At 38.4% G+C, this 27474-nt stretch overlaps 1 protein-coding gene across 5 annotated transcripts in view; it reads left to right on the top strand.

Moving 5' to 3' along the window:
• Window positions 1–27474, top strand: part of PARD3B (par-3 family cell polarity regulator beta) — a 426397-nt gene that overhangs the window by 248185 nt on the left and 150738 nt on the right. For 4 of the 5 annotated variants that reach the window (XM_062640654.1, XM_062640652.1, XM_062640651.1 and 1 more), the window contains exon 16: window positions 1974–2018. The exons of the other annotated variant lie outside the window; for it this stretch is intronic. In XM_062640654.1, the coding sequence (XP_062496638.1) occupies window positions 1974–2018 (45 nt within the window). The remainder of the gene's footprint in view (window positions 1–1973; window positions 2019–27474) is intronic. 5 annotated transcript variants of the gene reach the window in all.

The raw sequence follows: 27474 nt of genomic DNA, 5'->3' as shown, positions 1-27474 counted from the left end.
TTTTTAAGTGTACTTAAACTCAGAATGCTAACCTTGTATTCTGGTAAGATTATTTTTCATTTTCTAATCATTTTAGTCTTGCTTTTTTCCCTCCAGTATTAAAATCTAATTTTTGTGTGTGAAGCTGGTATGTAAAGTATGATTAAGTTAAATGGATTTATCCCTTTTAATAATGTAAAACTTAGTTTCAGGCAAACCAAGTCATCAGCATAGTTTAAAAAAAAATGCTGTGAACCTTGGTATCTATTTTTTTAAAGCTTGTATGTACTGTAACATACTCTAAGTAATTATCATATATTACAGTGGTTGCCATTAGTGACTGCTATAATTAAGGTTGCAAATCAGCTTCCATTATAATCTCTTGTTTTCACACAGTCATAACTTGTCAAAACACTAACCTTTGGGACTAAAGTTTTCCATGTTTGTTCTGCTTAAAAGTAAATTTGGGAGGAGAGAGGAGGAAAAGGAGTTTGAACTATCCTTCTATCCTTCTAGCAAAAGTCTGGTCTTTTTATGTTACAGGATCAAACTGTGTATCAGGGAGCTAAATAGATATATCCAGGGACTAGGAAAACCTAGAAGAGAGATTAAAGGACAAGGAGTACAGAACCTCCTTGAATTTTAATTGCAGTTCTAATTTTGACTAGCCCCATGGTTGCTTTGTTTTGCAGCATCTCTGAGTAATGCGGCAAAGTATGAGTCCTCCTTGATTAGTATCAAAGTCGCACAGCAAAACTACACTATGTAATTCTACCAATAATCAGATGGCAGTCAGATTACAGAGGTAGAGAAGAGATGCCAGGGCCAGTTGTGGATTCATGATTCCAGTTGTGAATCCTAGTCCTCAGTCTGATGCTGGTTTTGGAGGGAAAAGCTTCCCTAAAAGTGGGGGGACAATATAAGAAAATATGTACTGTGATTATTTTTCTAGTAGTGGCTCCTAAATGTCAATAATCACTGCAGTGGGCGGAAAATAACACATTCCTGTATGACTGCAGGTAACCCTGTGTGTAAACTTTTTATGGTGACCACTATGCAAAGCTTGTCTAAGTTCCCATTTATGGTATTTCTGGTATGACTTGACAATTTATTTTATCATATAAAGAAATAATGCTTTAAGGCATGATACAAGGGACTGCTTGGGCAGGCAGAGTTGAAGGATAACCTTTCAACCCTAACATTCATTTCCTGTGCTTGTTTTAACATCCCTAACATTACATTAGCACCTTTTTTTTGCATGGAATTCATTTTAAGAAATGGTGATTGGTTCTTCCCTCAGCCTTTTGGGAGAGTATTTTAATTACTTTCTTGAGATATATGATAATAAACTGAAGTACAGCTGTTAAAGAAAAATTACAGTTTTTGTTACATTCAGAATTTGCTTCTTCACTCATCTGCATGCAAACTGTTGCTAATGTAAACATCTTCTTTTATAAGATGTTGTGAAATACTACAAAGGTACGATTTACAGGTAAAATAAATTGTAACATAAAAGAAAGCACAAGCCTTCAAAAAGATCAGGTTTTGTGGGACCTCATTGTCTGGAGAGGGTCCTGTGAGTCAGTGAGATGTGTTGCAGATGGTTTTCACATCTGGATTCTTTTTACAGTTGAGGTCTTTGATCTGAAAATGTTACAACTCTCCTATGCCCTGTGATTTGTCTGGCAAGATGAGTTATTTACAAATGCAATTGCTCTTCTGACAACTCAGTTTTGAGTGTGTAAGTGCTGAGGTCCTGATCTGTAACCCACGAGGACTGCTGATAGTCCTTTTATTGGTTTCAGCGGGCTTTGATTCAGATATTTGGACTTTGAAGCACCCCCAGGTGCATTAGGTAAAAAAAAGCTTTTTACAAACAATTATAAGTTAAAAGATTTAGGATGTGATGTGTCTGAAATAATTTGATGGTATTTCAAAGGCTTGTGAATTTAAATAAGTTTCTGATCTTTGTGTCTTTTCTTTTATTCCTCCAGTGGCAGATGAAAGCAAAGTTGGTTTGTTGGCCGGACACAAATCGGGTAAGCAGTTCTCCTATTTTGGAGGAAAAGTCAGCAACTTGGAAATCGTATGGGCAGTAAAGTAAATCAGTTTACAGAAACTGTGGTGACTGAAAGAGTTGCAAATTAAGGCATTACTTTGTATGCACTGACTCCAAGTTGTACAGTGATGAATTAGGGATTGTTCTTTGCCAGCCAAACAGTGCATGTAGCTGACTCATTTGCAGGAAGAGCTGTAACTTTATTTTTCCGTGCAAGTGTTGTAAACTGAAGAAGACTCCCTTTTAAATGAGCGCATGTACAATGTGTCTTGTGGAGCATGGAGACAAATGATGCACATTTTGAAAAATATAAATATTTCTTGCTTTTTCTTCTTGCTCTGAGTTCCACTTACATTCCCAGGAATATTGAAGATAACATTAAAAAATTCTACAGTTTACAAAAAGAATGTCAAAGCTTTTGCATTCATTGGGCTTGTGCTGTAGAAATAACTTGTTTCTTCTAAAACTTTTCAGGCCATAGTAATAAACTAAAGTCAGCCTATACTGCTGTCATTACTGTACCTACTTATTAAATAGGGTCTGGAAACCACACCACGGTACTGTTCAACTTCCAGCTTTTGTATCAAAAAAATTGTCAAGGAAATGTCACATAAAATTGTAATTTTTCACAAGCCACAGGTAAGCTGACATAAGAAACCTTAAACTTTCTAAAAAAGTTATTCAGCAATCTCTTCTGATGCTTGAAAACCCTACAGTATCAGGCTGCTCCTTTTGTAGTGTGATTGCACATTGCCTTTTTCCACTCACTTGATAGAACTAAAAAGCTGAATTCATGTAAAGGAAGGTCAACTATGAGATTCCTGATTGTTTATAGTATTCCTCCCTGTACAGCTGGGTGTAAAGAAGGCTTTAGTTCTCTAGTGTGGATTTTACTTATCTGATGACCTTTTCATGAACTTAACAAACAAATTTTTTCTTTCTGGCATCTTTCCTATGTCAGTGAACTTCTTGGATTCTCTTTCTGAATCGGGAGTAGTGCAGATGTCTTGTAATATTATCACTCCTGGGGAGAAAAAAATTCATTCAACCTTTTGTTTTGAGAATGTAAAAATGTCAGATGATCTTGTCAACTTGAAGAAGCTGCAGGGTGGCCCTTGGCTTTTTCCTGTGCAGAAAAATTACTACAAATGTTGAAATATCATGAAGTTTTCCAAAGATCACTGGAATTCACTGCTATCAAAGAATATTGTAGGGAAACTTGGTGAGATCACAACTCTTTGGCAATCATTTGTTATGGGTACATTAAGCTTTATAATATCACTTTTACACTCATTTGATCTTTCTTCTGCACACTTCTCCAGAATCTTGAAAATCGTGGCTTTGAAAAGTTTTCTATTTGAAGACACCTACAATTTTATGTGAAAACATGGATCCATGCTTATTAAACTTTGACTTGTTTCCTTTACTTACCTTTCATAGGCCTCTTACGTGTACCTAGGATCTTTTTTCATTGACTAAATTCAGGGGTCAATAGATCACCTAAGGAATAGTTACAAAGACCCTACAGGTTGGAATATTTCCCCCTCCCTTCAGAATAAAAAGAGTTAGCTAACTTCTGAGAAGGTTGGATTGTAAATGATTTTTCTTGGTTCTTTAAATGCTGTTCGATTACTGTTGAAACATGTTTCTCCCCTCTTTGTGTTCTGTTTCCTAACCCTTCATAAAGAGAAATCAAGCTGCAGTTTCAGCTTTCTCATTGTTCAATTCAAATATTTATTTTAAAGGTTTGTTCAAGAACATGGTATTCTTTTTCTCTGGTTCCTTTTTACTGTATGTTTTTTGGAATTACGTATCATACACACATTTTGCTGGCAGTCAGTCACATCACCAAACCAATGTTTCAGTATCGTTCATTACGCTGCCTTCCTATAGGTACCTTTTCCAAGAACACACTAAGGGAGTCATTGCAGCTTCTTGTGGTGGGAGCAAAACACCATTATTTTCTCATTACAGAACAGAGAGTTTCCATCCTATTCTAGACTTCAGGAAATTAAACATATTTCTCTACAGAATTAATTATCACCTACCAACAATCAATGCAATTATCCCTTCTCTCCTTCAACATGACTTGTTCTATGAAATACGCAGTCGAGTAATTCTCTCTAGGGAAATATCCTTTCTGTTCCTTCTGGGGCAGTGGCTTTTCAAGCATATAGTCTCAGCTTTATGTGTAGCTGCTGTATCCCTTGCATATTACGTGTTAGCAGCAGCAGGAGTTAGTAGTGTGTATTCATTTCAAAAAGCGTTATCACAAGTCTGCAGAAGACCAAGGCATTAGAAGGATCTGTAGCTGTAGCCCCATCTGTCTTTTTACATGTTGCACCCACAATTGCAGCAGGGTTTATTTTTTTTCTTCCTTAAAAAGTCAATTTGATTTTTAGAAGCATGTCTAGACACATCCTGAGCTTGTAAGTGTTCTATGGGAAGATGGCTGGAGACTTGTTTCTGTATGTCACCCTCACAGAAATGCATCTGTGACTTCCAGTTCTCATAGCTGGCTTGTCCTTCATCCTGCTGGGTGGAACACTTCAGCAGTGCTTACAGGTGTTCTTAGTGTTGCAAATATTTCCCACAATCATAGAATCATAGAATAGTTAGGGTGGGAAAGACCTTAAGATCATCTAGTTCCAGCCCCACTGCCATGGAGGAGGACATCTCACACTAAATCATGCAACCCAAGACTACATCCAACCTGGCCTTGAACACCGCCAGGGATGAAACATTCGCAACTTTCCTTGGGCAACCCATTCCAGTGCCTCACGACCCTCACAGTAAAGAACTTCTTCCTTATATCTAACATGAATTTCCCCTGTTTAAGTTTTAACCCGTTACCCCTTGTCCTGTCACTACTAATAAAGAGTCTCTCTCCAGCATCCTTGTAGGCCCCCTTCAGATACTGGAAGGCTGCTATGAGATCTCTACACAGCTTCTCCAGGCTGAGCAGCCCCACCTTGCTCAGCCTGTCTTCATATGGGAGGTGCTCCAGTCCCCTGATCATCCTCGTGGCCCTTCTCTGGACTTGTTCCAACAGTTCCATGTCCTTTTTATGTTGAGGACACCAGAACCGCACACAATGCTCCAAGTGAGGTCTCATGAGAGCAGAGTAGAGGGGCAGGATCACTTCCTTCGACCTGCTGGTCACGCTCCTTTTGATGCAGCCCAGGATACGGTTGGTTTTCTGAGCTGCAGAACCACTAGCAAAAGCACTGGAGTGCTGGATTGATGTAGCCTAGGTGGCCCTTTCTGGAAAAGGCCAGAGTTCAAGTATTTGTGTGCAAGGCATCTTCTCTGAATCCTCTGAGAGGCCTTTGTCGTCTGCAAACCTTCCTGTGTGCTCAGCAATGGTGTGTCCACATTTCCTAAACTTAGTTCCAGACAAGTGGTGCCTCTGTTACAAAGCAAAGAAGATCCCTGAAAATTCACAGAGGTGAAAAATCAGCAAACTTCACCTTAGTTTCTCAGGAACTCTTAGCTTTTTAGAAAAGCAATTCCAGGGCAGCTAAGAGGATATCAATAAGGAAGGGCAGGAATGTTGTACCTTAAATATAACCTGATTTGTATCAAATACTGAAATCAAGTACTCAATTATTTGTGGCTATTTTTAATTATTTTTTCCTTATATTCTTTTTTTGTGTTCTGATTTACTGCTTAGAATGCTTTTAGTATGTATTGACTGTCTGCTGAGGTCTCTTGCTGACACAGCTCTTTCAGATGATGCAGTGCTGGAGAAAAGCTGATGAGTCTTTCTTTATGAGCTCTGACATATTAATTAGCAAAATGGGCAAAAAAAGCTTTCCTATTTTTATTTTAATGTCACTAGACCATGCTTTTGGCTGGGGCTATGTTTCGAGACAGTTTTGAGACAAGACGAGTTGAAGATCTTATTTCCTTGCTGGCTGCTTCATGAGGAACATGTGATGGGGCTATGGATTAGTACTTGCAAGACTGAGTGATACAGGGCTAGCTCTTTTACCAAGCTGAATTTGAATTAATGCTATGTGGCAAGAGATAGGCTTAGGACCTGAGCAGGAAAAAAGCCTACTGGGGTAGCTTGACAGATGCTTCTGGTCAAGTTCTGCCCCTTACTGTTAATTTTGCTGATGGGGTGGTTACCAGGTTAATGTTCAGCCTATGGGTAGGTTTAGCCTTCTGGGAAAGAAGGCTTGAAGAGGTGGATGTACAGCTAAAGCCCGCAAAGGTAAGGGCTTTATGAGATTCAAGTGCTGATATATCTGGTAGGCTTCCAGTCTGTACTGCTTCATGTATGGATAACTGAGTTGTGGTTAAGATAGGATTCAGACCGGGACTGGAGATATTTGGGAATAAGGTAGGTTAAAGGTCTTGATGTATCTCTGCATCATTTAATACCAGGATGTATTCTGCATTAAAGAAATTTTACTGAGGTTTCATTAAGGCCAGGATGAGCATTATGTCTTAGGACCCAGGAGTGGTTGAAAAATTAGGGGTATTCATAGATTTTTTTTATATGACCCACTGAAATAGGATATGGAAAGTGCAACAGGTTAAGTGTTATCATTGCCTTCAGGAAAGGTTCTCCAGCCTATTGTAGGAATCATGGTTGCAATGTAAGTCTGAGACACTAAGGTTGCACTTACACAAGTGTAAACTGAATGTCCCTTTTGGCTTTAAGGTTGGGCGACACAGGATGATCCTCATCTGTGCTCTGAGCCTCTATTGCAAGATGGCTTCAGGCTGCCTCTGGAAGCTGTGCCTGCTACATCCTAACTCTTAAACCATTTCTACGAAGTGTCTGTGAGAGCAAAATAGCTTTTACATAGTGCAGGTGATTGCATTCTAGTAAACTCAGGTGTACCCAGCCACTGCTATATCTGCAAATACAAACATAACCGGGGGGTTGGAACTTCATGACCTGAAGGTCCTTTCCACCCCTAACTGTTCTATGATTTTAAGAACTCTAGCTTAATTTTTGCAGGGACAGAGCAGGGTCTGGAGCAGGCAGAATCCAGTGTGTTACAGTTTGTTCTGGTAAAAGAACAGATGGCACACAAAATTGGAGAACTCTTTTTTGTCTTTTTTTTTTCCTTTTTTTTTTTTTCTGTAACTGGAGGAGTCATGCAAAGGTTGAGCTATTGGAACATCAGCAAAATCCAGTGGCTTATGTGTACTTCTGTAGCACAAAAGGCTCTTTTAATGAAGGACTTTGTTGGGGATTAATGGTTGGGTTAGGAAGGACTACAGAAAGCTTAGTGGATACTGCTAGGCTTATTTGAGACCAGTGCCACTGTAGCAAGTTTGGCTTCTAGTTTTGATTTGCAGGCAGCACAATTACATTGAAGAGGTGTGTAGGGAAGTGGTGTTTTCCTCTCCTCAGGTCAGATCTCATGATTTTGTTAAACAAGCCTTCTCACTGCTGTAGATGTCATTAAAGCTGAGCTTTCCAAAGGGGGCATTGGATTTAGTACTGAGTTCATAAGGATTTACATAGTGTCTAGATCCACAGTAGAAAAGACTCCTGTGAATGGCTGAGCTGCCTGGCATATGCAAGTGAAGTGCCTGTCCAAACAAGGACCTTGAGCTGAAAGCACGTAGTTTATAGAATCTGACACTTACCTTTTCATTTGTGAGAGGAGAAAAAAGGTTGATTTTAGTTCATTTCTCTTTGATAATAAAAGTCTAGTACTTGTCTATGTCAATCATTCTTGCAAGTGTGAAGAGGAATTGCCTACCTTGTAGACTGCAGCATACCTTAGCAATACCCATGTAGCCTAACTTAACCTATGTATCTTGGGTTGGGTCCTGGAAGCAAGCAAACTGGTGGCACTGGAAGCTGTGCTATGGGATTTTCCCTTAGTTCAGCCAGTGTAGTGCTCAGTGCTATTTCAGTTTGACACAAAACCAAATGAAATATTTTTCTATGATGCTTCAGTGCTCCACGTTATCCATAACTCATGCCTCTTTAAGCTTCGAATCATGAAGCTATGAGTTAAGTTTGATGCTTGATTGCTGGGAATATTTTTGCAAGATGTTTTCACGCTTTTACTGTTACCTTCACCTTGGGCTTCTCTCCCTGGATTATTCTTTTCTTGTGGTGTTATTATTATCATAATCATCATCAACAACTTTGATTGTCCAAGCAAAGTGTTCCTTTGACCATAGAGTTCCCAATAAATTGCTGTCATCTGAGAATCTCTGTTGACTCATGCAGCAGGAGTCCTTTTTTTTCTGCAGGGCACTTAGAGTTAATGTTTACTTCTATACTTATGTCTGGTAAGGTCTGAAGTCAAAGATGTTACATTCAATCTATTGTTTTGTTGTGGTTCAAAAGTTAAAATGTTTAGCTTTCACTGAATCTCTGCCTACTGTTGTATTTTTCTTACCTTCAAACACAGCTTACCTAGTGAAAATAGGATGATAAATTAATTTACTTAGTACTCTATGCCAGTATGGCTTTACTACCCTGTTTTTAGTGCCCTTTATTTTTTATTTTAATATGTATATTAGTTTCCATGTTATAGATTGTTCTAACCATCTATATTGGGAGTGGTAAAGGGCCTCATTTGACATTGCCTAGTTGCACAAGAACCAAAACTGTGTTTTGACCAAGCCTATGGGACAGGAGAGCACAATACTGAACTGCTGGGCTGCAGGATTTTTCCATGTCTGAATGGTCAAAGTCTGGAAGTCTGTAGGAATAAATCCCGAGCCTCTAGCTTTCATGAGCTGACTCTTAAGAATTAGTCTTGTGATGAATGGTCTTTTGATTTTTCTACTATTTAGAGTGCTAAATATAATGTATGAATGTTTAGCTGAAAAAACTTTCATTTGTCTGTTGGAACTTCATGTATTTTAACCTGTCAGAGATAGGAAAGTGTATTGAGACAAGATGAAAACAAAATTAAAACTTGAGTAAGAGAAGCTCAAACTGGATATCCTGGATATTGATTGCTTTTAAAAGGCTATTAAAAATGGAACTGATGCAGGAGTCATATCTCCCCCCCCCCGCTATCAAATGGTGTGTATTTCTGCATGAGTAGTTTGATGTTACACTGCCTCAGGAAAAGGAAGTCTGGGCACTGCACTTCCTGAGCTTCAGACAATTATTCTGGGTTAACAGAACTTGCTGTATTGTTGAATTTGAGGAAAGAGCAGCTTCTTGATCAAAATCTCTTCTGAGTGCCAGGCTGGTGGTCTTTACAAACCCTCTTTGCCTGCCAGGCCTATGTGGCTGGTAAACAACTCTCATGGATAAACCTGGTTAGATAGTTCTTCTCTATGGAGGGAAACAAGCTCTCAGTTTTACTCTGAGGAGGATCATTTTCTGTCCCTGGTAACTCACCAGCTGTAACTACTCCTTTGACGGCTTTTTTTTTTCCTTGTTTTTGAAGACTTTATTAGCTGTGCAATGATGATTGTTGTGACCCCTTTTTTGTTAGGTCCTGAGAAAGTCATGTGTTAATAAAAATCCCTCACTTGAGGGTGCAGTTTGATGTTACTATGTTGATCTAAATCAGCTTGCTGCTGCTGAAAAAAGCAGTCTTAGTCACCATACCTCCTACCCACAGCTGCCTGGTTCCCATTACTTCTGTTATTCCAGTTCCACAGATTAGCTGGTGAGATGGTTTAGAGAGCTAAAGCAGCCAAACACTAAAACAAGACAGACTAAAGTGAATAGTGCTGGGCTTGCCTCCTTGAGCCACTCATTTGAGACAGGCAAGCTTGCGTGCCAGTATTTGGGAAACTTGGCAAGTGGATGGACATGGGACCTATGGCTTTCAGGGCAGTTGTCTATTAAATCACTTTATGTGCTATGTCAAACCATACCCTTTTTAAATTCAGATGCCAAACTTACATTGATTTTATTTTTTTTTAAGAATTTTACTTTCCATGGATAAAATTACTTCCCAGTGGCAGGAGCAAGGAATAAAAAAAAAAAAAAAAACAATAAACTCTGCAAACTGAAGAAGGGCATCCCTGCTGTCTCATCCTTAAATCACAAGAATCTTTCCTTAAATCACTTATTCACTTTGATTTTATGAATTCTTTGTGTTCTGTGACTGACTCTTAGTGCACATTGTATTAAGAGATGGCAGAGCAGTGCCCATTGATCTTTCTTTGAACTACAGTGAATAGAACTGATCTGAGAACAATAACGAACTTGCAGGAGAAACCTGTTTCCCTCAAAGTTCTTGTGTGAGATTTAGGATCTAGAGCAGATCTGAACATAGACCAACTGCAGTGTGGATGCAAATTCAAGGGTCTGTGGTTGAGGTTTTATAATATAGCATAGTTGATTTAATGGTTTCCTGTCTCCTGAAGAGGATCCCATGACACCCCTGTAATCACAAATGCCTAGCCACATGTTTCTGCCTCCTTTCTCTCTATGCCAGCATTATTAATGTTATAATTCTGAGATGAGCTGCTGGGGGGAGCTAATCTAGCAAGAAAGTAACTCTGAAAAAAAGAATAGTGTTCTTCTGGTTTAGCCAAGGAAGCAAGAAAAAGGAAGTTCAGGAGAACAGAAGAATGATTTTGTAACTGACAGTTTTTGATCCTGGGATCAGCCTGAGCTGAAGGAAGTTGACCAGGGTGGAAGGGGTAGAAAGACACACCTGAGGAAAAAAGCATGGATGAAAGAAGATTTGCAGATCTTCAGAGATGTCTTTGTGCTGAAAGAAGGGAAGCGGAGGAGCAAGTTTGAGTGTTTCTTTCTTATCCTGAAGACTCAACTGAAAGTGAGTTTCTGAGAGGTCCTGTTTAATGGCCAGTGAAACTTGGGTTTGTGTGTTTTTGACTGTGTGGTATTACTTGCTGTTAAAGGGCTATGGCTATCTTTTAGCTTTTGGGGGGCTGCTAAATGCTGGGTCTGGTCCTGTCCTAAGGAATGAGAAAAGATTGAAGAGTCCTTGGGAGCAGCCGAGTCTGATGAGCAGGGTGAAGTGCCAGATGGAGTGAACAGGCAGCTCAGACAGACAGGACAATTTTCCTGAAGAGCCACAGGGACTGGGCAGGGTTTCTTGCAGTCCAGCTGATCACAGAAAGCTGCTGAACCAGAAAACAAATGATCTTGTAAAAGCATAAGTTGAGCCAAAGCTTTTATTCATTCTGTCTCACCCAGTAAATGTGAATTCTCTGTGCTACCTGAGTGTGGTAAAACAGAGCTTCTACAGGAAAGCCCTTTCCATATTTGCAATCTAAGCAAAAAAGTGCATGTACATCTACCCAGAAGTCCTGCACAACTTGGACTTCTCTGGGAAGGAAGCTCGTGCCCTAAAAGTGTACCAAAGATAGATATTTCAGTTTGACCTTTGTGAAACAAAACTCAGAGTTCCTGCAGATGGGAACTACACAGAGCACTCCTGTGAATGCATAGCTAGGGAAATGGCTGCTAAAGCTGTGACATGAAGGTTATTACAGCAAGATGCTGGAGAGTGATTCTGGGTGTCAGGAATGCCTCATTTTTATGTGTGGGTAAACTTGGAGTGAACAGTCTGCATGGCAGTAAAGATGGCCTTTTCACAGAGGAGAAGGCCTGGTCTGGCAGATACCCAACCTGCAGTCTTCAAAACTAAACAACAGAGGTTAAAGATTTACTTCTTTTCCATCACATTTCAGCAATATGGGAATTACACATTTTCCAGTATGAGTTGTTGGTATCCAGGGATTGCAAACCAGCAGCCTTTTTCCTTGGGGAGTATTCTTTACTCCAGGAGCAGAGAAGGGGGCAGGAACTTTGTTTAATGTGAGCTGGGAAATGTCATGCTCAGCATTTACCCAGTGTTACAGCTTCCTTCTGATGGAGAAGTGACTAGGAAAAAAAAAATCCAACACACAAGAAATTTTTCCAGCCATGATACTCATATATTCATATTTCTTCTACCTCGTGTTTTTTTCCTCTTTAATTTCCTGAAGTGATTCTGGGCATATTGTTATATTAGCTGAGGCGTGGGGGTGAGGGGTGTTAATGCTCACACTTCATAGTTGCTATTTATCCGCCTGGTCAGTATTGCCGAATATTGTTCTATGCAAAATTCAGTGAAGCAAGTCAAGAGATTATTAAAAACCCTAGAATGTTCAAGTAGTATGAAATGAAAAAGTGCAGACTTCTAATAGTTGTAATGAATGCATCCACTTACCATAAGGCCTTCTAGTATTTGAAGCGGTCATCATTCTGTAGTAAATAACTTCGTGCCTGCAGGGGTCTGTTGCTTGCTGAAATACTCTCTCTTGTAAATGGTGTGGTGCTGGCATGAGTTATCAGTTGTAGGCTGTTTGAGGCACACGTTCTCTTCCTGAGACCTGTGATACTTTTTGCTGTGCAAAAAGCAAAAGTCTATGCAGAGTCTGCCAGATTTCGTGTCTTTGCTCAAAGTTTCTGTTTTGAGCTGGAGCTTTCTGCTGCCTCATATTCCAGGTTGTTCCTGACATGGGGCTACGAGAACGTGTAAATAATAGTGAATGTGTCTATATGAGGAGTGCGGTATTGGGCAGAAATAAAGCTCTCTCTTTCTTCTTCAGAAGTGGTTATTAGGATGTGAGATCTTGGCATCTCTGGGTCCTGGAATGCCCAGTAAGAATCCTTACTAAATTTGATTGGAGATGGCAAAAAAACCCAACAACTAGAAAGCTGGCATTAACCCCAGTCAAAGCATAAGAAACAGGAAGTTTGAAGAATGTAGAGAATTTGGTTTGCTTTTTATTGAAACAGTGGAGATTCAAACTAAGGCACAGAAGCAAGCAAAGGAAGTTTAATGTTTAAAATCCTGGGGGCTTCTTGCTGAAACATGATCTTTAAATCGGAGAGCTTCTCTGGTAAAGGTGCCTGAACAGATGACTCATCGAAGTGCCTGGATGAATGATAGCAAGCTGGTTTCCCTCATGGAACAACCCCTTTGGCCCTAAGAAGAAAGCTGAAAACATCAAGTGGATCCATTGGGTCTCCTGCATCTCTAAGGCTCTTTAGTCATCAGCCCTTTAGCTGGTGACAGCCAGACTGCATCTATTTCAGAAAGCAAAATATGTTGCCTCAGACTGCTTCTTCTGTAATTGAGAAGAAACTGCTGATGTGACCCTAATGCATGTGGGTAACATTTACCTCCCTCTGCAGTTAGAACTGGAGTCACAGCCTTCCTGCCAGTCTTCTCTCTCACTATTGGTTTCATGTTCCTTCCAATAGTACCTGTGCATATTTCAGGGTTTGTGGTGAATGATCTGCAGATGTTCAGGAAAGGCCTTCAGAATACTAGGTACTAAAAAGTTGGTTGTGATCAGTGTTGGCAGCTACTGTGGTTCTTTTAGTTGCTTGTTGTGATCAAAGAGACCAACAGCCACTGCCGAATGCCTCATTTTATTAATCCTTTCCCTCCAGGAGCTGGGTTTTTGCTGAGCTTAATATTCAATGCTGGCAGTGGGTATCCTGAAGTCATTGATGCCAAGGAGTTAATGAATTTGGAAAACATCCCAGATAATACATCTGTCTGAGTAACTTACATTTTGGAGTATGAAGTATGAGATGTAGAAAGAAGAGCACTGAGCTAAATGAGCTACTGGCTGAAGAGGGGAAAGGACACTTATCTTAAACTAGTTGATGAAAGTTAAAAATGACGTAGCCCCATAGGTTTGACTGTTGTGGTTTTGTTTGTTTTTTTTTTGTTTTGTGTGTGTTTACGGGGTTTTAACGTTTTGTAACACTGTGTATTTGCCAGTTACGTTACCTTCTGTGGCTGAGATATAGACAGGGAAGCATTTGTAATTCTACACTTTGAATGATTCTTCTTCATTTTTTCTTTTGAAGTCTCAGCATGTTGCCATGTCAATAAGAAGGATTTTGAAGGTAGCTACCAGTAATGGCTATTTCTAGTCCAGCTCGCTTCTGGAATGGTATCTTGTACAGTGTTGCCTTCCGTAACATTTGAAATCAGGTTTTATTATATAAAGTGGGTTGCTGGAGCTATTTATTAATACACATCTTTGTGTAATAAAAGCTGTGCAGAGCAATATGGTTCACAAATTAACTTTGAAGAAAAGAATTGTATTGCTATTTGTGTATCTCATGAAACAGCATTATTTTTAGTGGGTCTTTCAATACAGCGATGCTACTTAGCACTTACCTACATAGCACTCAGAAAGTACCAGGAATATCATCCCTAATTAAGTGTCCTACTAAAATCCTTTTTTCTGACCTAAGAGCAGAGCAGGAGAGTGTTTCTGTACATAGCAGTGACAACCCAAATGGAAAGTATTTCATAGAAGAATAGAAAGCACTTCCTGAGTTACCTGACTACCAGCAGGTACTTTCTTATATCTCAGGCAATGGCGCCATGCTGCCCTTTCAAAATATATAAGTTATTGTAGCGTTTACCCCTTTTTTTTTTGCCTAATGTCTTGATAGATAAAATTTCTCATTGGCTTTAATTTAGTCTCGCATGGAGTGATGTAGTGTCCAATCATTTCATTTTGCCCTCAAGTAATAAGCATAATGGTTGGTATCTTAACCCTATGAGTGCACAGAAGATCCCTATTGAAACAAGAACAAAACTTATGTTTGGGTTCTCTAAAGAAACTTAAATACTGATTTTTTTAGTTTGTTTTTCTCCCCAAGTAGTCTGGCACATATATTGAGGCTAATCTGTATCTGACTCCTGGCCTTTTAGTTGTTCACCCTCTGTTGTGAAAATCGTCGCTAATCCTTCCCTCCTCTTCAAGCTGGCTCTTACTTCTAAAAGAAGCCTTTGTGGATTGGGTATCTGTTTGGTAGGGGAGTAAATCTATGACCTGAAAGCTTCACCTTCAGATTTTCAAGGATGTTAACAGACTTAGCCCAGTTATATCTACATAATCTTTATTTACTCACTTTCTTTTGGACATCGTGATACTAGTTCATGCAGAGATTTCTGCCTGCTGTTCTGCATATGGTTCTCCTCTGTCCCCCAGTGCCAGGAGAGCACCCAGGGCATAGTCTCCTGGGGGCAGCTGATGGGGACAGTTCCTTGCACAATATGTTTCAGTATTAGCACTGGGTTTTTTTTTTCTGTGAGACCATCTCCTTCTGTTCTATTGTTGCTTGCTTGCTAAGTTCACAGACTGAAGGGAGTAGGAAGGACCCATTCTATGTAGTTTGAATAGAGGGCTTGGGGCAAAGCAGTGAATTCACTGGAGAGAGGCAGACCCTAATTCTACAATTTGCCCAATTTCAGAATGCTGGTTTCCTTATTTCCATGAAAGCAGCAACACCCTGACTGCCACACTGAAAGCTTAAACAGGGATCAGTTCCCTTCCCAGTGCCATGATCAGAACTGGCAAACAGAGGAACAAACAGAACAGAACTAGAACTTGGCACTAGAAGCTTACGTCCATTACAGAAAGGGTGATTGCTGTTACACAGGTTGCAAACAAAAACCTCAGTTAACTTGCTGTGGCAGTTTTCAAGCCTCTCTGTGCAATAGGACCAGAACAGAGGATCTGGCATTGATTTGTTTGGGTTTTTCATGTAATTACAATTTTTGTTGCTATCTGCACTTGGCAGAAATTCCTGTGTTCAAAAAAGGGGTTGGGGTTTTTTGGTTGCCAGTTGTAATACTGCTGTTGACAAACAGAGATGTTATGAAAGAGAAATCCAATATAGTGTGGTTATTCAGATGCCTCTTTTTTTTATTGCTTTATAATTGGCTCAGAAGCCTAATTCTGAAAACAAAATGACAAAATTGTTCAATCGAAGCTTCTGGAGTTTCATTCTTTTCTAAAAAATAGCACATGAGCTTTAATTTTAAAGGTACAAAAAAGAATGAGCATTACAATCAGGACTAAATTTTGTTAGCTGTTGCATCAAATAGCTCACTGCTTATTACTGGAAAGTGAATCATAAAATAGCTACAAAGGATAATTCTCGGTCTGAGTTTATACCTAAAAAGCAAACACATTAAAAAAAATGGAGGAGAAAAATTATTTCTCACAGTAATTCTTTTTCTGCCATCCTGTAGGAAATATGGGTAAATCATAAAGTCTCAGGAAAAACCTTTGCTCTCCTTTACACATGGTTTGCTTTTTCTTCTCTTTTTGTGTATAAAGCACGGGTGTAGTGTGCAATAGTCACTATGTTATCACCTGTTAAGTGTCATGCGTGACACATCCCATTACAGATCCTGTGAAATTGGAGCTGTTTGAAGTAAAACTTTCCATTCAAGTGTCAGTTGAAGCCTGGGTTTTGTTTGCTTTTTTTTGGCAGAGGTTGTTCTTTTACTGTCTCCTAAAATAACTCTGGTATTTGTTTTTGTTTAGGAGAGGAAAAAGTAAGAATACATGGCTAGAGGCTGGGATGATAGCAAGCTAGTGGGGGTTGGAGGGGAGCTGGAAAAGGGTGCTGGGGGTAGGGGAAAAGGGAGATTGGGCATGTGGCTAGGTGAGGAAATGCAGTATGGGGTGCAGTGAGCTGGCAACAGAGGGAGTGGGAGGGGGGCTGGCTTGTGCTGATCTAGCACAGTGGATCTGGAATCCACATGGGAAAGAAGAGAGTGGCAGCCCTTTTTTACAGCCTTGCAGTAAAGAAAAGGCTTTTCTTTAACGCAAACAAAACCAGACAATAAAAACAATCTAGGAAACTATAAAACTCTATTGAAAGAATGTAAGTTTGAAGGTTTAAGGTGTGAGATGTAAGCAAACGCTAGCAGTAAGGATGCCTTCTGCAAAGGCAAATCACCTGTATAACCATGAGCCTATATAACCATGAGCCTATGAGCATATATAACCAAAACCTACTTCTTCCCAAAGACTATACTTTCAGCGTACAAGAGGGTAATGAAGGCTGTTGTGTAAGGCCCAACCCTGGCCTCGTTTATTACTGGAGGTTAAAGTGTTACGTTTACTATGGTTGGAGGATGTGATGTTAGTAGTTATGATATCTCAGGGAAAAAGAAACATTGTTTCTGTTTTCTAGCCATTAAATGCTGCTGAAATTATTTTCTAGCTCTTGCCTGTACCTCAGAATTACTGGGGGCCCGGAGGTGTCTTCAGACCACATGCAATGAGGTAGTCAGTCTGTTCTTCACCTTACTGCTGCTTGACCTGCATGTGTGCTGATTTGCAGAAGTGCTCAATGCATTCAGGTTGCAACCAAGGCCAGGGACAATAGTACTGTGAGCCCAGGAAATACTGCATGTTAAGTATTCAGAAGAGGGAGTGGAGGACAGGAGAATCAGGCCTTGAGAATCTTAAAATCCTTCTGTTTCAATTCCTTGTCTCTGACACACAGATAGTACATGTTTGTCTTAAAATGATCTCATTAGTGTTTTAAACAAAGCTTACTTCCATCTGAGAAAGACACATGTAGGACTGCTTAATGCTTATGTCAGAGCAGCTATTAAAGTATGCATTGAGTCAGAAATGGGGGTGATAGCTGTACATGTGGAAGAAGATATTTGTAGGTCTTTCCTGAAAGAAGGAACCTGGAGTTCTGTAGATGAAATTGGCATCATGTATTTGGGACATAATTACAGTCCCTTACAGTCACTTAGAGGTAAGTTAACCATGGGCACCTCTGCTGTGGCAATCTCCAAGCCGAAACGCTTTTCTTTGCAATGTTAATAGTACTCCTTGAAGGTCATTTTTTGTATATAATTTTAATACATAGTCTGTTGCTTTAACCACTTTCATTAAATTTTTATGAGCCTTTTCAGAAAATCAGACAGGAAAATGCAAATAAATTATGCATTTTATTTAGTATGTAGTAGATACAGTAATAGTGTATGTGTAAACAAATAAAAATGTTTCCTTATTAATATAGCAAACGCTATGTAGAAAGATCCTGCCGTACTCTGTAAACCACATATGCTTTAAGGAATCACTTTGAATTTAAGTAGCTAGTGCTGGCTGGGCCTAAACCTCAGGATTTGGAACAATATAGAGTGGTAGTATAAAAAGATTAAGTATCTTAGCTTTTATAAATAAAATGGGGGGAGTCATGAGTTATAGGGCACAAGATCGAAGCTGAAACCTCACAGCATTCATTTTCTGAGAGCAAGTACTTAATATTTTATAAAATCCTACCCCTGTATAGACTCTGTGGTTGCCTGGTTTCCGTTTGCCTTTTCTACTTTATTTTTCCTGATGTGGAAGTAGTCTTTTAAAATTCTGACCTGAGCACTCACCCCTCAGCACAGTGGTATTTGTCTGTGATTAGCTTACCTGTCTTCTATAATGCTCCTTCACCCTGCAAGGTGCCAAAGCAACAAAGTATGTGTAGGTAGTGAATGTTATTAGTGGTAAGAGATGTGAATATATACTTGATTGATTCAAGCCAAAATAGCATGTTCACTTAGCTTGTATTTGATAAGAAAAAAACCCCATCTTCCTAGCGCCGTATGTGCAAATCAACACAATCTTTTTCCATCTTTTTGTTTGGGGGTTTGGTGTTTGGTTTTTTTTTTGGTTGGTTGGGGTTGGGGTTCTTTTTGATGTTTTGCCTTTTTTATGGGAGTCTTGGCAAGGTTCTGACGCCATTTCTTACGTTTAGTAGTTCATGTCAACTGGGGATGCAAGAATCTCCTCATGCTCACCTAGAGAAAAATCAACAATAAAATGATCAGAGGTAGAACAAATTCTGCCCTTGTTTGTTCTGAGAAGTTAACTACCTTGTTAGATCGTCCTGCTCATTTCAGTGTTCCTCGAACCTCAGCAACAATAAGTGCTCCTGCAACACTAACTCGTTCAGACCTACATGAATTGACATTAAAACCTCCACCTCTTTCCTATCTAGCTTCTCTCTTGCTACAGCAAATACTTAAAGATCCAAACTGGATGAAGGAAACTTTGGCATTATTAAGGAAGTTTTGGTAGCTAAAGAAGCAGAAGCAGTAATTCCAGTAATTCTTCTCTCAATTTAATGATGAGTTACTCTTACAGTGTATGAAGAGTCTTCACTTGCACTGTAATTTGCATTAGCAGAAGAGAGTGCCCATTTTATTAGTGATTTTTAGAAAATGGAAACCAGGAATGACTGCTCAAGTGAATAGAATCAATAAACAACAAAAGAGCCAACAATACTAGAACGACTAATAGTGAAATACGCTTTTGCAATTTGAGCTTTCATGTGGTGTTATCATTGGTAGGGAACTGTTCTTAAACTTTAAATAGCATTTCTTGGTACCTGCTTAAGAATCAATTGCCTGTAGTTTTCAGTTAAGCAGTTTAATTGTTTAATAAGACTAAGAAAACCTAGTGATTAAAATTTAACAGTCATATGGTGTAAGGCAGTTGCAACATTAGTTCTTACGCAGGGTAGCTGGTTTAGCTCAAACTGAATGAACTAGAAAGTGGTATTCCTGTAATGTGCCTCAGCATGCAGGAATATCGTTTATGTCTTCTCTGAGGGTTAAGAGCGCAGACATAGAAGAATGACAGAGTCAGCAGTAAGACCATCTTAAAGCTGTCACAGAACACCAACTCCGAATCAAAGGGTTTCTGCACTAAAACAGATTTAAGGGTTTTTTTATAATCTATTTTGAGAAAAAATAACCCATTCCGTGAACAGCACCTAAGCAAGAAGGGACCGTACTGTCAGAACTGACTTAAGCAAGTATAAAAAAGAGTTTAGGAGAACATAAGGAAATTCTGTGTTTAGCTCTTCTATACTGCTGTTTAGAAGAAATGAACCACTAATGTTGTCTTTTAAAAGATTGGAAGGAACTTGTTAATGAGCTCTGTTACAGGCTGCTGCTTGCAACATTCATCTGAAATACTGTACTTACATTAACAGTCCAGGTTCAACCTCAATGTGAAATCTGAGTAAATTAATAATGTGCCAAAACATCTGTTTTTTCTGTTTAAAATAGAAAACATCTGAGGCATAGGAGTATAAAGGGAATGGAGCAGGAGATGAACTGTAGTTTACAAAGTGTTTACAAATTGTGAGGAAATCACTGCAGAAACAGGTATCTAGGGCCTAGCCACTCAAAATTTGAGGTGGTATTGCAGAAATACAGGTCATCTTGATCAAAAACAGTTAGAGGTACTGAATATAATTCTGTTTTGAGTTGTTGTAATACCAAGTGCAGTGAGGTTTTGGCCCATGATTAGAGAGGTTCTGTGTGCTTTCATAATGCAGGTAATGAAGAATTGATAAGAAGAGGAAGCAGTGTCATCTTTATTTTGGAGGGGGTATTGTTTCTGGACACCTTCTTCTGGACACCTTTCATTTGTATCCCATCACAAGAAGATAACGGCGGTCATGCTGGATCAGACAAAAAGTCTATATATCCCATGTCCTCTTTCTGATACCACCAAATGCCAGTGCGCAAAGAGAAATATAAAGATATGACAAGTTTTATGTCTTATTTCTTCAAGAGCTCTCTTTGCCTTCAAATATTCAGAGACTTAAAGATTGAAGGCAAGAATAGTTTGCATTCATCTGCTAAGCTTCAACAGATTTTGCTTCTCCTGAGTTTTCTTGCTTCCCTTTGAAAACTGTAAACTCCTAGTATCCACAACAACAAAAAAACCCAAAACTAAATAAAATTATTCACATAACTGTTTATCAGGGTTGTTGCTGTGAAATTATGATTGATTATCCATTACTTGCTTTTCCTCTTCCAGCAAAATGCAAACACAACCAGTAGATTCCTGCTCCTTCCTGTGGGGCTGCTCTTTCGCCGGGAGGCCAATGAGGCATATAGTAGAAGAACCATTCATTTTCTTATTCTAATGACATTAACCTCAGTGTTTCAGTTTCTGATTTTTAGTTTTATCCTCTGAAGTAAATTCCATAGTATGTATCACGATCCAATGGGAGGATTGACATACTCATTAAAAGGTTGAGGGAAGAAGCTTCTGAGCAGCTCTGATTAACCGTGTGATGATCTGTGTGAAGTTTGAAGAATTATATAAATATTGAAGTAATTGATTGCCATAAGTCTGTATTCAGCCACATCATGGCTTGTTTTGCATTATCTTGAGGAAATGGAATGGCATGACTTTCACACATTAACCAAATTTCCCTCTTAATGTGGAGAAAATACTGGCCTACAGTCAGAGAAGGAATAAATAAGGCAAAAATATTTGACGAAAATTAAGATATCGGCCAGAATACAGATGTAAGTGTTCACTGTTGATACAGAGGAAAGAAGAAGTTAGTATACTTGTATAGATGCTAAAAGTTTTTTATACAAGGTGATCACTGAACATGAGAACTATTTTCTTATGCAGTTAGTCAACTTGAAAAAGTTACACTGCAGCACTAGCCACTGTAAAAAGGCAAATGAAGATGTTCTGATATTGCTAGAGAAATCTGGCAGAGTTACTTAATGTCCTCAGAATTGTTCAACATATTTGTCTGCATTTGTTCTTTGTGCTCTTGAGACTGGCTTTTATTGTAGCTGGAGCAAAAGTTTTTAATTTCAAGAATATTAGTGATAGTCATTATTTTTGTATCTACCGAAGGGTAAGTAACACAAGTAGTAGTATCTAATTTTTATACTGTCATAGCATTTAGAAATGCACCTAGGAAGCAGCTTGATACCAAACTCTCTGTTTATGGGCAATACCTGGATTTTGAAGGCAAAGAGAGATCGATGTGCCTTCCTTTTAGTATTAAATAAACTAAATATAAAATTCAAAATGAGATTACTAGAAAGACATTTATTGTTGCAAATGATTCAGGGTATTGAATACCAATGTCATTTGTAATATCCCATTAGGATCTGAAAACTTTATACCTGCTAACTCTCAAATCGACATAACAGAAAAAGGTTACTAAAATAAATTTTGGTTTTATTTATTAGTGCTGTATATCTGACAGCATTTCTTTGTACACAGGTTTATTTCCTGTTTGGCTGATGATCAGCAGTAACTCCTGCTTTGCACATTAATCTAATTACTTTGTCTCCATGAAGGTGTTCTGGCTACAGGTCAGGCTCCACTAAAGTTAGCTGTCAATCTCAAGCAAAACCAAAGCTGTAATTGCGTTATCTGCAGATTAGTATTTCAGAAGTTAGCATTGTCCAGCATATTTTGGGTGGATTCCATCAATCTTCACAAAAGACTGAGCAAAATATCAGCAGAGGAGGAAACTGTTATTTAAAATAAAAGAACAACATAAAAGACGTTACTTGGAAAAGTGTTCTTTTAAAAATATGTAAATACTTGTTATTTTTTTCTCAATGCTGTAGAACTATGAAAAGAACAGTGAGAGCTGCCTGTTCCTGTAGACCAGTTGCCTTTGCAATACCAGATTTTGAAATTTCATCTAAGAATCCTGCCACCAAATAGCTGAAGTAGATCAAATTTGACACTGAGTTTTGCACCTGACTTATGGTGTCCCAGCTTAGAGGAAACCTTTGTTTTTCTAAGATAAGCCATCTTGGATTTGTCTGTATTAAATTGTAATTTAATTGTGCTTAACCTGTATCCAGTATCACTGTGGCTGCTGCTTACTGTCCTGTTAAACCTGGAGAAATTTGGAATTTTTTTATCATCATTTAGGATAGTGCTTTGATAACCTTCTCCAGAAATGTCCCCACTGGTTGATAAGGGATGTTGCCAAGAAGAATTGGAATGAGTCTTCCTTCTCTTGGCTCTACATTTCTGCAGTCTGGTACCATATTATGTTTGAAACATATTTGTATATACTCTTCATTTATTGGGCAAATGAAAGGGAACAGAGTAATGTTATTTGTGCATAGGCAAGAAAAATGGATAAGAAAAATCTAAAGAAAAGTTTGTATCTATTTGCTACTACAGTTAAATCATATTCTAAGTTATTCCAGGCAGCAATTCCATTTGCTTTTCTAATTTGCCATTTGAACACATTGTAGCAGATCAAAACTGCATATTGAAAAGGTTCTAAATACGTAAGTCAGTAATTAATAGAGTAACATCTTTAGTATACTAAAATGTGCTGCAGGGGAAACAGAACTTAGAGATCTGGGGAGGTTCCTCATTCCATGGGGTATATTGAAGGCTAGGTGCACTTTTGCTAAACATCTAAGAATGTAATGAGGTTTTCAAAAAATACATATTTGCAAAACCAGCTTTATTTGATATCTTATTCATACCCTTCCCTTATTTTTTTTCTTTTTAATAACCTTTACTTTAAAATGACACATGATGACTTATCTAGCAAGGGAGCTGCAGACCTCTTAAGGAAGGGTTGTACTATTCATGCCCAAACAAATGTAAAGCAGTAAATCGTACAGAGTAGGCTTCAAACCAGTAAACTAAAGTAATATTTTGATTTTATTTTTAAGCAAGGCTGGGATTCTAATCCAGTTTTGAATCGTGTCTGTTAAAAACCCAGAAGACAGCCAGCTGTCGTTGGGTGTGAGTCTGTCTTTGCACACTACAGAACAGTTTTGCAAAATCCTTTGCTGCAGCTGCTTAGAAAGAACATTCCTTGCCATTTATTCCATGAATTGGACATGATTTTTCTAAGGATTCAGTTTTGTGGCAGAAAGCCCTGAAAATAACTTCTCATGTTTTAAGACCGTCTCACTAGTGAAGTCTTTTATCTTATATGCTCTTTCTGCTCACATGACACTGCCTTCCTGAGTTTCTTACTAAGCTTTGCGACTTATTTAAACACATAGGCTAAGGAGCACGTGTGAATATTCCCTTCTAGCTTCTGGTGTGTCAGTTGATGGGATCATTGTAGTTGCTGAAAATGCGCACATGGAATATCATTCTATGCTTATGTACCTGTGGGAGTGCGTATGTATTTCCATTCCTGTTTATAGCCAAGTTTACCCAGATCCAACTAATGTTGGCCATGTTAAAATTAAACTTTCCTTTCCTAAAAGCTGAGGGAAGGCCCTAGTTCACAGCATATTTGCACACAAAATTTGAAAGGTGTCCTTTCAGTCCTTTTTGAGTTATTGGTGAATAGGGAAACAAAAAGTATTCCCTGCTGGAAGAATATAGTTTTCCCACTCCTCAGTCATTCAGATATGGCGGGAGGGATGTGTATTCTTTGGGGTTTTTTGTTTTTCTAAAAACAATCATCTCTGGAATATGAGACCAAGCAAAGAACTTTCAGTGCAAAGCATAGTTTAGGGGAGGTAACAAAAAAATAAACAGTTGAACCATGTAAAATAAAGCCAAGTTAAAGACCTGCTATCACTACGACTGTGGGTTCAGCTGTGTGGAATTTATAGTAAAATAATGTTATCAAATTCTTAAGCATTCAAATGATCTTATAAAATCTCACTAGGAAATAAAAAGGAACCTTTGCTGAGGACTTTTGCTGAAAATCTACATAATCCTTTCAAATTCTGTAGGGATTTTGAGTCAGAGCTGTGCCAGATAACTGTTTCTCTTAGTTACTAGAATGTTTGACAAAATTCTGCATATCCCCATTAAGAGTTGGATTTTGACATCAACTTTTCTAATCTGTTTCAAGACAAATATTATTAAAGTTGCAAACAAAGCAATTTAAAAAATATGAGTGCCTTCGTGAATGGCCTGTGTGTGTGTGTATATATGGAGATAGATTGATTGCAGGTGTGTATGTGCCTTTTTTATAGGCTATCTGCTGACAACTTCAAACAAAAAGTGCATTAATTTCTTAGGCTCAAAATTAACCTATGTACTTTCTATTTAAATATGTACAAATAAACAGAAGAGAATAGGTTTTCATAATTTCTTCTGGAAATCAATCTATAAGCTCAACCAAACGTGAATTAGGAGCAAAAGATGCAAGTTCACTACTTCTTTTGGTCTGCTTTATTTTAAAGTGCTGTAAGGAACAAGTGGTATTGCCTTTCTGTGCTAATAGGACGCACTAATCACTGGAAAAGGTGATTCTGGTTTTGTTCCGGGTTTATGAAGAAAGGATTATTTTTGAAAATGCCTCATTTACTCTGTGCCTGCGACAGAAAGTCTGAGTCCTCTGAAGCTTTTGTAAATACACGTTGCAGAATCTTCCCAGACTGAGATGTTTGCCTGTTTGTAGTTGGCTAATCCAGAAGTGTTTCCCTGATAAGGTTAATGCCCAGTTAATTGCTGCTAGCCTTGACATACAGTTTAATTGCTACTTGGCCAACATATTGCGTGCTCTGTGTAGAATTCTAGTGGATGTAGTGATGCAAACCACGGACTGGTGGAAGGCAAACAAAATAAATACAGTATTTTATGTTCTTTTAATTCAGGGCCAAGTGGATTTGGATGAAGTGTTTATTTAGTTTGCTGGCTGCTTCAGATGCTGTGGCATATTGATTCCTTTTATTACTAGCAGCCATTTAACCTGACCTCTCTCAGATCCAGTATTTTAAAAGCCATAAATTTTAACTTTACTTATGAGCAAGGACTGAAATGCTGTGAAAGCCTTTTTATTAGCAGAGCTTTGCCTTACTCCATGTTCATGTGTCACCCATGGCAACAATATTTAGAGCATCTTAAATTAGAGTGGCTGTTGGGCAGTTTGGTGCTGGTGGGGTTAGCAATAAAGATAGCTCATAAATACCTCAAGCATGTAGGATACATTGATCAGAGTGTGGGCAGGTGTACAAAAGCAGTGCCATTATTAGCAGAAGGTATCCTTTTTCCGGGTCATTCTGTTAAAATTCCAACTTCTTTTCGTAGTCTTAATATTCACAGATAAGGAAAAGCACACACAGTGGAAGTGGCTTATATAATTTAAAGTGCAAGTTAAATTGGTGAAACTGAAATGCATGCTTCTTTGTTGCCTTAATTTAGCCTTTCTTTTACAATAATCATTTTCCTTGATGTTGCTATAGCCTAAAATAATCCCTGAATGATGCTCAAAGCAATCTTTAACATGCAGCTTATATGAGTGTTTGTAAAAATGCGTTCAGGGCAAAACCTGATGTATAAAAAGGACATGGCAATTTTTAAAAAAATAAATTATGACTAAAATTATTGATAAGACAGTTTCTTTTTGCATTTCTGTGTAAAGAATGCAAAAAAGAACTTTGAATTAGCAAAGAAAATAGAAAGCTTAATAGGAACTTTTTGCATCCTTTTGATTTGTTACTTCTGATTTAAATTAGTCATTTTTTAAAATATGATTTCAAGCTTGATGACTAAGATTGAGTAATTATTCAGCAGCTTATTTCAAAATAAGACTTAAGAAAATAGATAGATCATAACCATGAAAGTAATGTAAGTATTGGCTTGCTTTTTTTCTGTTCTGCTACTGAAGAAGTTTCCTCCTTCATCCCATAGGTCAAAGGTAAAGCTCTAGATGTTAACCTCATACCGTTAAATTGACTTTGTTTAAACATTAGTGCAGGGACTCTCACTTCATGTTAAACTTTGGCCTGGGAACAAAAATGTTGGTTTAGTTTGAGAAGTGTAATTTATATCAATTAATCTCAGAAAGTGTCACGTTTCCCAATCTTTTAAAGCCAGATTGAAGTGTTTGACCTTATCGGAGGGTGGGTGTGGAAGTAAAAAGTAAAGCAATCACAGGGCTCTGGAATTTTTTACTACTACTCAATTTCAGACTGATCAATTTACAAGGTGCCTGAAATCCCTGGGGAATCATATTTTCTAAAAACTGGACATTTCCCTGTCTGTATTGCTTTTCCTATAGCTGTTTTCCTCTAGCAGGTTGTAACTGCTCTATCTAAAATCAATTTGATATATATAAATATCCTTGAGGAGAAAGCTCCTGCTTTGTAGAAGGTCAGGTAGCTTAATTTATACTGGGACCTGTACGAAGGGCAAGTGCTTCAGTTTGAACCAACTAGAGAGAGAACACCAGCCTGCTGGAGGGAGGAGGAGGGATTCAAATGCCTAGGAAAACTTTTCACTAAATGCAGAGCTGTACTGTGAAGTGAAAGGTTGTGCAAGAGGTTAAACCTGTGTAATTAAATGAAGAAAGCTAATTATTTTAACAGATACTGTTAGACGCTCTTTTATGCAAAGACAGGGCTTGGCTGCATTTTGTCCAATTTCAGCATTAACCTAGAAATGTGTGTGCCATTTCTGACAGCTTTTGCTTGAATCTCTTTCTTCTTTTGCTTCTAATTCTTAGTTTTTAAATTGCTGCCCTGTGAAAACGATTAGTATTTTGAGACCTTTAATGCTGTACGTATTATTCTTTTTGAAACATTAACATGTTCTTTTGCAGTGTTGTTGTTTGTTAGTGGTAAGACTATAGAAAACGGTGACACCAGTATACATTTCTAAGACGACAGTAGTGCATTTTTACCTCTTGCTTAATGGCTGCCTTATCCCAGGCATTTCCTCCTCAGTTGGCTAAAGCTCAGCATACCTTCTGGGCTACAAATTGTGAACTGCCATTATTCATAGTTGAAATTGCAGTCTCTGCAAACATGGGCTAAATTGCAATCATTATATGTGGTAAAATAGATTGAAAATCTGTAAATCTGAAGACTGTAGCTGGTTCTTTTAATCAGGGAACTTGTTAAATTCACCCATGCTTTGATTTCTCTTTCTTAGATTTTTTTTTTTTTTCATATCAGGTGCGG

This window comes from Pezoporus occidentalis, unplaced genomic scaffold (genome assembly GCF_034315485.1).
Source record: "Pezoporus occidentalis ecotype Australia unplaced genomic scaffold, CSIRO_AGI_Poc_V1 ctg66, whole genome shotgun sequence".
NCBI classification, from domain to species: domain Eukaryota; kingdom Metazoa; phylum Chordata; class Aves; order Psittaciformes; family Psittacidae; genus Pezoporus; species Pezoporus occidentalis.
The sequence above is the reverse complement of the archived record's forward strand: the minus strand, read 5'-3'. Positions and strand labels throughout refer to the sequence as shown.